The sequence below is a fragment of the Oxyura jamaicensis genome, chromosome 4 (assembly GCF_011077185.1).
Source record: "Oxyura jamaicensis isolate SHBP4307 breed ruddy duck chromosome 4, BPBGC_Ojam_1.0, whole genome shotgun sequence".
Lineage (NCBI taxonomy): Eukaryota > Metazoa > Chordata > Aves > Anseriformes > Anatidae > Oxyura > Oxyura jamaicensis.
In genome coordinates this window covers 25477335-25487894 of record NC_048896.1, presented here as the reverse complement: position 1 = coordinate 25487894, position 10560 = coordinate 25477335, and the positions used below count along the sequence as shown (strand labels likewise).

General features: G+C 42.9%; 1 protein-coding gene across 11 annotated transcripts in view; it reads left to right on the top strand.

The window, feature by feature from the left end:
• FAM13A (family with sequence similarity 13 member A) overlaps positions 1 to 10560 on the top strand; it is a 132045-nt gene that overhangs the window by 114588 nt on the left and 6897 nt on the right. For 10 of the 11 annotated variants that reach the window (XM_035326302.1, XM_035326300.1, XM_035326298.1 and 7 more), the window contains 3 exons: positions 1198 to 1281; positions 5409 to 5504; positions 7043 to 7126. In XM_035326302.1, the coding sequence (XP_035182193.1) occupies positions 1198 to 1281; positions 5409 to 5504; positions 7043 to 7126 (264 nt within the window). The remainder of the gene's footprint in view (positions 1 to 1197; positions 1282 to 5408; positions 5505 to 7042; positions 7127 to 10560) is intronic. The other variant, XM_035326299.1, reaches the window with a different exon arrangement.

Sequence of the window (10560 nt, the reverse complement as noted above, 5' to 3'; positions counted from 1 at the left end):
TTTTATTTTATTTTATTTTATTTTATTTTATTTTATTTTATTTTATTTTTAACAGAGCTCTGTTTCTACTGAATGGTATTGTTTGTTCTTTTCTGATTCTCACAGATTCCAAGTAACAGTTCTGAATTCCTGCAGTATTTCCTGCTTTGCATTTCACTGTTTCTGTCATTATTTGCTTTTGGAAAATTCCCAGTCTTCCAGTGATTCTGGAGATTAATTCATCTATTTTCTTCTAGATCTCTCCAGAGCTGAATGCTCTTGTCTCAGGGCGTTTTATCGCAGCATTTCTGAGTGTCACGTTGAGCTCAGTTAGTTTCTGTAATCTCTGAGAGGTGTCAGCAGAGAGGTCTTTTTGTCTGATGTTGCTAGTTCCTGAGTTTTGGGTAGCCTTGTAAATGAAGTCCTTGAGTCCGCTGATGTGTGAATTGTGCAGTTCTCTGTAAGAGAGGGGCAGACAGTATTATCTTGGTTTACTAGATCTGCAGAAGTGTTTGGCTGTTTTCTGAAGGTAGCAAGAATACACAGTCTTGACCTTTTAAAGAAGGCATATGATAGGATTTGGTGCAGTGGTAGAGAGAGAAGTTAAGTTCAGTGGGGAAGCTCTGGCAAACTTAGGAAAGTCTCTTCCAGCTGTCTGCCCTTTTTTTTGGCTTCGTCCCTTCAGCCTGTCTGCTGGAGCTTTTCACTTCATAGCAGAATTGGCAGAAAGAGATGGTTTGACTGCACTTCCGTTCTCAGCTAAGTGTGTTTGTGGCAGTCAAAGCAATGATGGCAAGCTTTGCAAGAGATTTTCTGGAGCTTGTCTCAGATTTGGAAGACAAGAAGGAACGTGCATTTTGTTGCTGGACTTATAACTCGGATCACTGTAAGTGAAAAACAGACACTGTCATTAAAAGTTGCTTAGCATTGGTTGTTCAAAGCATGCTGAGAATCAATAAATCCCCATTATGTACATACAATGCTTTCATATGCAAAGGTTATTTGGTTTTATTTGCTTGTGTTGTGTATATGGCTCTGTGCATGGTAAGTTGTTTCAGAAACATAGTTGGAAAAGGTGAGGGGACTAGAAAGCAAAGATGAGTCTTCAAAACATTACTGACAGAATGCCAGGACATTTGTTAGGCCACAAATTAGTATGGTTGGAGTCTAGGCATTTAATTTTTTTTCTTCCTCTTCTCTCTCCGACACTTTTCATAGGACATGACAAGAGATCAGATAGCAGCTGAGAAGGTGGCTCTTCAAAAAGCTTTGCTGTATTACGAAAGCATTCATGGCAGACCGGTATGTACAGCAGCATTTTTTCAAAGTATGTCTTTATACGTCCTTGTCTGTGGTAAGTGATACCCCAATGCTCCTTTGATGTCACAGTCACTAGGACCTCTTGCTGTTCTAACCACAGTCACCTCCCTGCTTCTTCACTACTGCTGCTCCCGAGGAGTCTGTTCTCAGCAAGACGGTGTCTGCACACAGTGCTGGACATGATGCATACCTGTAGGACTGAGCCTACAGGCTGAATGAAGTTGACTGTGCATTATTGTGGCATCGCACTCACCAGGATCCACAGACATTCAGTTTGCAGCCCAGCTGATTCACCAGCTTAGCTGGGGATACAGTATGCACAGGAATAGTTAATTGTGCATGGTCCCCCATCCAGCCAAGAATTTTGCAATTTGCTAGCTAGTATTAATGGCTAACTGGAATACAGGTGTGCAAGCAATGCACAGTCTGAGGGGAACTACATCTTTCTCCCAGCACCTTGCTATTTGCAAGGAGGCACTTGCATCTTGCAATTTGCTAATCCTTTTGTGCTGGATTCATGAAATAGTTTGTTTCCTGAGCATCACGACATAAGCTGAGAGGAGATTTTTTTCTTCTCCTGAGAAACTGACGTTTGTTTCCATGTGGAAGGGTACGAGATTTCTTGTACGTTTGATCTTAACAAAGCAAAAGTGTTTGTGAAGACGGAGAATTAAATATTGTGACCTGTTGATCCCTTCCATGAAAAAAAACACAGTGGGTTCCAAACCACTGAGTACTCTGGTTGGCTTTGTATGGATCCCTCCTCCTCTTTCACTTCATTATCATCTTTGTTACCATCCGTAGAAGTAAAGTAACTTAATTTCAGAGTGGTGCTAATTCCTTGACCAGTAGCTTGGGAGCAGCAAATTACTGCTTATGAAGAATATTTGATTAGTACAGCTCACAAATCTGTCATTCTCCTACTGCATGGGGGTCCTGATTTCTTCCTTCCTTTTGCTTCTTAATTATTTCCTTCTTTGTCCATTGTTTTAAAAAGTCTTGCTAATTTAAATAAATGCCTTCGTGAAGAACTAATACCATACAGTCACGTATACCAGCAGGTGAGAAGTGTGGTTGTATGAAAGGACGTGCAATTTTATTATTGTATAAAATAGCAAAAGGCCAGCACAAGAGAATTCACTTAAATCTGCCTGCTCTTTTCAAGCAGAATCCAAGTCTGTTTTTGCTATTACAATGATATAAATCAGCAGGTGACACCTTGTTGAAGTAAACTCACTTAAATCTGTTTAAAAAGAGAGCAAGCCCAGAGCCTGTCTTGTCAGAATACCTTTCCCCCCACACACACACCTTCTGATGCTTTATTTAGACAACCGCTTTTTAATGTATTTGTTTTTAAGTAAGCAGTCTATACCTAGCAACATGGAACTGCATAGCAAGGAAGACTGCGGCTGATCAGCTTTTGCTGTACCCAGCTCCTGGCACTGCAGCAGTGGAAAAATACTGAGAGCTTGAGGAGAATGGGGATAGTTCAGCCAAGATTTTTTTTTTTTAAAGATATTTAACTAAACAAGAAAAACAATGGAGCTCAGATTTATTGTGCAGCTAGGTCTTTCTGTACCAGAGACAGACGAACCTTCAGAGGTAGAACTGAGCTGTTTTAGTTAAGCAAAAAAGTCCATCTCTAGAAATTCTCAAGCTGCTCCAACAATGTAAGCAATGGTCTCTTCCTTGGCTGCTGCTATTTGCCATGTGGAGTGTGCTCCAGGGTTGTGTCAAAGGCTCTGTTATTCTGACAGCTTTTTTGCATTTTGATGTTCTCCCAAAATATATTCAGGTTTCACTGGTATTACTAATGTTTACCTAGTGAGACAGTTTGCCCTTGCGCAAAACTTTTTCTTTCAGAGCCTGCTTTCTGTTTAAATGTTCTGGTGCACGTCTGCAGGGCTGACTCAAGCCTCGTACACTTAACTTCCTTGCCTAAATTAATTCTTTGTGTTCTTCCTCTGTAGTGATATTCAGACTCTGAAGCATGTAATTTATTTTTTCTATTCCTAAGCATACCTAAGGATTTTCTGCCCATTCCGAGGCTTATGTTTATCTTCCTGTACAGAACAGGGGCATTGATCTACTTTGAAATGTCAAGAACTGAAGGTTTGGTTCTCAGTCTCAGCATAGTCTTTTTTTTTCTTTTTCTTTTTTTTTTAATAGCAGAGGCTGCCTGAGCCAACAGTAGTGCTGTGCCTCGTGTTCTATTAACTGCTAATGTGGTAAAGCTAGGAGTAATATAAGTCCTGTAAGCTTTCTCCAGTTTCTCCAGTTTTATGCTTGATTTGTTGCAGAGAGGTGTCCAAAGTTGCAGTGGCTAGCAAATTGCCTCCAATTGAATGCAGACATATAAACACAAAATTGGATACAGAGAGTGTTCAGTGAGTTGTGTGATGCTGCTCACATCCCCCTCGTGCACACAAGCTGTTTGCTCACTCGATGAACAGCCGGTGTGAGGTTGTCAGGTATGGGAGCCACACTGCTCTTCAGAGGTGTGAAGAAGACGTGCAGTCCGTAGAGCTCAAACTGCTCCTTTATATGCACCATATCGGGCTTGGAGACGCTTACATTGAGCCCAGAAAGCAGTAAAAAGCTCTTCCTTCTTCTTTCTCCCTATTCATCTGCCCCCCAACAAAGGAAATAAGCTTAATTTATTAGGAGGAAGATGCTGCCTCCAGATTCTTAGAGTCTGTTCCTGCCAGTCCCACTCCTGGCAATATTTTACAGTACCTCGTCTGCCCCTTGCAAACCAATGTCCTCTTCTGCTCTGGTGGGATGATGTGAAAGCTTTAAAAAGCTTACTCCAATGAAAGTCAGCTGCAGACAAAACAAAACACAGTTCATCTTAAAATTTCCTCCCTATCTCAAACCGTATTCTCTTTCCTCCTGTTTCTACTGTGGAAGGGGAGACTGTACAAAGCTCGTCGGGGTTAATTCTGTCGATTTAGATTTTTACATCAACTGGTGATTGACAGCAGTAAAAAGTCTTGGAATCTACAAATGATATCAGAGCCCGTTAAGGCTTCCTCTCATAAGAGTTTTATAATCTGAAGTTAAACAAGATCTAATGGAAGGACAGTCATAGGATGTGGGTTAGACAATGCTGCATGCAAAGAAAGATGATGATCAGGTTGGTTGGCTAAATGTTTTGTTTTCTAACCCTGCTGTAACAAACCGTTGAAGAAATAGAAACCAACTTCTTCGCAACTAGTACTTAGTTGGACAGACCTTTGCTTTCCCACACTAGCTATTGTCCGTTAGGTCTTCCCTTCTGCACTGTCAGTACCGCTGAGGTTTGCTGATTAGCATGGATCTGAAGGAACAACAGAAATGAAAACTAGCAGTTTGCAATACTCAAACTAAGGAAGGAGCATGACAGGCAGCTAGGAGGTGTGGAGTTAGGGACAGAGTAGTATAAGTAGGGCTCAGGGTGGGTGTTGCAGCACTGTTTTGCCTGCTCTGTGCCACAACAGCTGTGATAGCTTCATCCTCTCTCAGGTGTGTAGTAACTCTTGTCCCCAGCAAAGTTGCTGGGAGGAAGGGTGGAGGGGAAAGGCAGGGTATTAAAAAGATGAGGAAGGGCTATCTTGAAAGGGAAGTAAAGAGGAAGAGCAAAACAGGAAAGTCAGCTTTTGTGAAATCTATAGTTTAACTTCCTTGGGAAAGCTTCCTTGGGGAGGCAGTCACTGCAGCCTTTTCTCTTTTCCTGGATCATAAACTGCCACTGGGGTCCCAGCCACAAGAATAAGGGTGGGAAATCCCGTGTTGTGTCTCATAATGGTAGATATGATTAGAAGCACAGACTGCTGTCTCCATGGGTCATTTTGTTTTCTGGGAAAGCTGGTCGTTTAAATCTCCTGTCTTACACAGCCACATAACAAGACACCCCACAGCCTGGGTGCTGTTTCATCAGGCACCTAGGACAGGAGATGCAATGACATACCCAAGTACTTTACAATTTCTAATCCGTGCTAGTGCTGTTATCATCCTTATGAAATTCCCTTCAGGCCCCTCTGGATAATGGTGATAACAAGCACATATGTTGTAGAATGGAGTATCTGCTGCTGCAGAATTCATGTCTCTCATTTCTTTTTCCTTTACAGGTTACCAAAAATGAACGACAGGTGATGAAGCCCTTATATGACAGATATCGCTTGGTCAAGCAGATCCTCTCCAGAGCCAACACCATCCCTATCATTGTAAGTGAAACTTTCCTTCAGGGGCTCTTACTTCAGTGTAGAGCTGAGTAAACAGGATTCGCTACACCTTTGCATACAGCACGATCAGTACAGCCAACTCCCTTATAACCTCAAGACCAGGTAAATGAGTGCATCAGTGGTGCACCATATGCTGAAGTCGGGCGAAGCTGGTCAGGGGATTCAAGTGCCCGCTCATTAGCCATGGGACACATCTCACTTTTTGATGTTTCTCATCTTTCCATTGGGCTGCTTCTGTTATTTCATCATCTTACGTTTGGCTACAGCCCGATTTCCCTTGCCTTACCAATCCAATCAGAACTGTAGGTCTTCCATGTTGCTTGGTTACACAGGAATGTAGACCTCCATGGGTCTCAAGGCAGAGATACCGGTCTCCTCGGCCGAGAGAAAGGGGAACAGTCTCCTGACACTGCACTTCTATTAAAGAGATCCTGTAAGTGGTAGATGCCTCCTCACTCAAGGTGGTGGCAAGGAAACATTGCTACCAGCTTGGAATCCAATGCACCCCTCTAGGGAGCAAACGTAGCATCTCAAATTCTAGACAGCTTGTGTAGGCCACTTTTAAAAAATTATTTGACCTAAATACACACCCGGATTTTTTTAGCCTGTCTAAAGGAAGAGAATTGTTTTATCTTGGTTCCTGTTTTCCCTGTCATGTATGATCCCTTACCATTTCCACTGTTCCCAGGCAGCACTGCTGTGATGGCTGTTTTCTGTAGGCTGTTTGCTGAGTTGAATGGACTGGCACATCATTACTTGAGTGCAGTCAAACACACTGACAAGTAGTTTTCTTCTGCAAATAGTGGGAGGTTGTCTTGCATTTAAAACAAAAGCTGTTCCTCTTTGAATATGCAAAGTTCTCCCCAAAATTGGTGCTGTGAAGATGCTGCTGCCCATCAGAAGGAAGAAACGCTGTAGTTGTCCATGGACAGTTTAAGGCAAAGCTCTCAAAAGAGAGCTTAGGTCCTATTTAGACAGGAAACTGAAACTGCACAGTGGCTAGCACAGGAGAGAGGAGACTGGCTTTCCCCAGCCCCTCTAATGAGAGCAGTGAGAGTCTCACGCGGAGGAAGGATGCATTTGAAAATCCATCTCTATATCATCGGGCACTTCAGTGGGAAATCTGGCTCCTGGAAAGCAGGGCTGGAGAGTCCAGCCGGCCTTACACCATAGCTCTGAAGAGTCAACCAAGTGTGTGTGTGCGTGTGTGTGTATAGGCCTCAGGCTGGGGGGTTATTTTCTTGCAGCCTTTACTTTGTAGTTCCTGCCCTGCTAGTATTCCAGCATCCAGGGATTTTTCTTAAGTGTTTGGCAATGATGTTCCTGGCTAAACAAGACCTTGAGAGAAGGCGGTCCAAGGTTCAGAGGGTTTGCCAGGCACGGTTCTGTTCTTTAAGAAATGGATTGTTCCTGATGGTCTGGCAATGAACTGAGAGAGAGTGAATGAGTGAGAATGATCTGAGAGCAGGTGGTGGAGAAGGGGGTTCATAATGTAACGTACTTGTTAACACCTGTCACAGGGTTCCCCCTCCAGCAAGCGGAGAAGCCCTTTGCTGCAGCCAATTATCGAGGGCGAAACAGCTTCCTTCTTCAAGGAGATAAAGGTGAAGACCTCCAGCTGCTAACTAATTGCTCAGTTTGCATCAATTTTTCCCCTTACACCAATGAAAGAGAATGATTGATTGATTTTTCTTTTCCATCAGTGTTGATTTTTTTGCAGTGTCTTCCTGAAAAATCAGTAGCTGCTTTAAGCCTGTCCAGTTCTGATCAAATTCTTCCCTTGTTGTAGATAAGACTAAACATTTTCCTTGGCTTTGCATTCCTTCCCTTCTTCCCCCTCCCTTGTCACCTGCATACAATGTATTTTACTTTGCTGAAAAACTCACAGTTATCCTTTGCACCTTGGGTTGTAATTGTTGTCTTGCTTTCCTCCTTTTTTTTAATAACACTAACTTGTTTTGCCATAGTATCTCTCACTCCAAAGCTCTGTGACTTGCACACAGCACCGTGGCTGGAATGAGATCTCACAAAACTAACACTCACACATGGAGTGAACCAGGCACTTAAAGGATCCATACCTTCTCCCATTCACATGCTAATTTTATCCGGGGCTCTTTTTCACTATTTTGCAAATGGTATTTCTAAGCCAGTAATAAGAGAATGGAATTAAGAACAATTCGGTTCTGTTTGTTAACACTCGGTCAGATTTGGATGGTAGGATGGTCTTTCTTGTGCTGCTGTGGGGAGGTAGCTGCTGGTGGTGAAGACTTAAAATTTGGTTCCTTCTTCCCCTGAGAAGGGAAGTCCAGCTGTCAGCTAGGACAAGCAGTGTGGAGCTGGGCCCCGGTCTGATTTTGTTTCCATTGCAGTGTAACAGGAAAAAGCATTTCAACACACTCGTGTTATCCAAGCAGAGTTTGGTTAATGGTGTACATACTGCAAACCTACACATCCAAGGTGGTTCTGTGATAAGGCAATTCTGGTAGTTTGTATATTAATGAACTGTTCAAGGCACATATTCGTTAAAACCAGATTACAGACTGAAGCACATTCAGCTGCTGTTTGGAGGATGCTTAATGAGCACTGAGTTCTCAGCATTTTCTAGATAACTGCTGGATCAAGTCTGTGATAGTGGTCTGGGCTGAGTTATTGGGTTGGTTTTGGTATTTTTGTGTCCTCTATTTTTCGGTTGTGCTTGCACCCAGTGTCAAAAGTTACAGCTGTGAAGTGTGGTGACCTTTGGTGACCAGTGTGGCTAGTGCAGTATCGGGACAGTATCTCACCAGCTCGCCAGTGTCCTGCAGGGAGCACAAGCATGGAGAGCAGTGGTGTCGCTGAACAAAGATCAGAGTGACATTAAGCCCATTAACACATGCCAATTAATATTTAACTGGGGCCCAGCGAAGCTGCGCACAGCAGATTTTCACTGTACTACACTCAGACAGAGAAAATTGCTAAAAGGCCCAAGGGCCATGTACCCCACTGTATGGGTACTTGTGACATTGTGACCCTCTCTGGATGGGCCCCACTGTCATTTTCCTGTTGTTTTTTTCAAAGTATATGTGAGAGCTGGATAAAAGCTTGAAGGGTGGTTTGAGTGATGCTTTGCAGAACGTTTGGGTAGAATATCTTGAATATTGGCTGTGTTTAGAAAATCACTGGCGTCCTTGCTTGCTGGGAGTAGTGGTGTTGGGTTACTCTGGAGAGTTTGTATTTGTAGCTCTGTAAACTTTAAATGCCTCACAGTTGCCTAAAGATCCAAGCAGGTGCAAGCCAGATGGATGCAGTCAATGAAGATAATTTTGGTTAGAGATGTAAATGGCAGAGCAGGCTTAAAATAAGACTCCCATATAAGATTTATTCAGAGCAATGGCCTTGTCCATTAGAGTTCTTGCTAAGATTATTATTTTTTTTAATTTGCTCCTTCATTTTAAACAGCAAAATGCTTTAAGAGGTCTTGTGACAATTGTGGTGTTGTTCTGGCACTGAGGTCTAAACAAGTGGAATTTCTACACTGTCCTTTCCTCCCATGTGCTTTCTTTGGCAGGAGGCTTGCTCCTGAGCTCTGGGCCAGAAGCCCAGCCTTGCTGGCGTGGGGTGCGTGCTCGTGCCCTGGAGTGAGGCAGGCAAGCCAGCCTGCTGTGCCAGCCCCCATTAGCTGACACAGGCTCACAAGTGGGGAAGAGGCTGCTGCCAGATGTGCAGATTCAAGTTACATGGAGACTTTGCTTCTCTCCTTGGGAACAGTTTCCTACACTGCTTATGAAAATGGTCATTTCCTTTTCTCTCCAGAACTGGAATCCAGAAGCAACTTGCTCTCACAGGAAAGGGCAAGGGGGCTTCTCCTTTGGGGCTGAAGGGATTCCCCTAAAATAGGAGTATCATTTTTACTGGTTAGACTGACTTAGCAAATCCTTCGCTGCACCCCAGCAGTGATGGCATTGTCCTGTTTCAGTCCTAGCTGCCGTTACCCAGCTGGGCAGGACGGCACGCCTGGGGTCCTGTGAATGGCAGGGAGGGATGGTCTCCCTTCCCCCTTTCCAGCCTGAAGTTATCTGCAGGGTTTATCGACAGTACGTGACTGCTGTTACAGCTGCAGTTCTTCTTGTGAAGGGACATTTTGTGCCTTCTGTTTAAGCTATACAATTTGTCTGGAGAAAGGATCTTATCTAGTCACGTGCTAAAAACTGCTTTAATTCTCACTAGTTCCCTGCGGGTTCTTCTGAGATGTTTTCAAACTTCTCGGTATCTTTTATTATCATTATTATTATTATTATTTCTCTTATTGCTCAAAGCTTCTCTGCAGCTAACCTTCTTTCCATCCTCAAGCCTCCATCATGGTTGCAATTCTTGGCCTCTGGCTTTGGTTTGCATTTTCATCGCCTAGAGCTTTAAAATGAAAAGAAAACTCTGGGCAAATTCCAATTTCAGGTAAATGTATGCCCTCACAAATCATTGACTTTGGGGATTTAATGGGACTATGCCAGCTCCCAGTGTTATTTTCTCCCTTTTTGCCTGAAATATGGGAGCAATCTCTTAGGAATAATTTAACTATTAGGAAGGAATCACACAAAGAAAATAGCTAGTTTTGATCCCATTGCAACAATATATTTTTGCATACAGTTGAAGTCTTCAATAACATTAGTCCTCAAAAGCTTTTAAAGATACATATATAAGCATATATATATATAAGCATATATATGTTTAGATCCTTCCTGGTTAGAGAGAGACATGGCTGTAAAATATATATACAAGTTATCTATGAGACTTAGTGTCCATGCTAGCATTTATCGCCTTTTTCTAGTGCTCATTCCTTACATTAAAGTTGAAAATTACCTTCTAGAAGTGTCTCTGCAAGAGTCCTGTATCCTGAAAATGCAGATGATTTCTGGGCAGTGCCGCAAGACAAGCCCTGCATTTGAGAACACGAAGAATTAGCAAATACTGAGTGTAGCAGAGATACCCAAATGTTGTGCCTGTAAATGTTAGAGAAGATTTGAACGTGTTTAATTCATCAGCTTACTTTGGGGAAACTGCA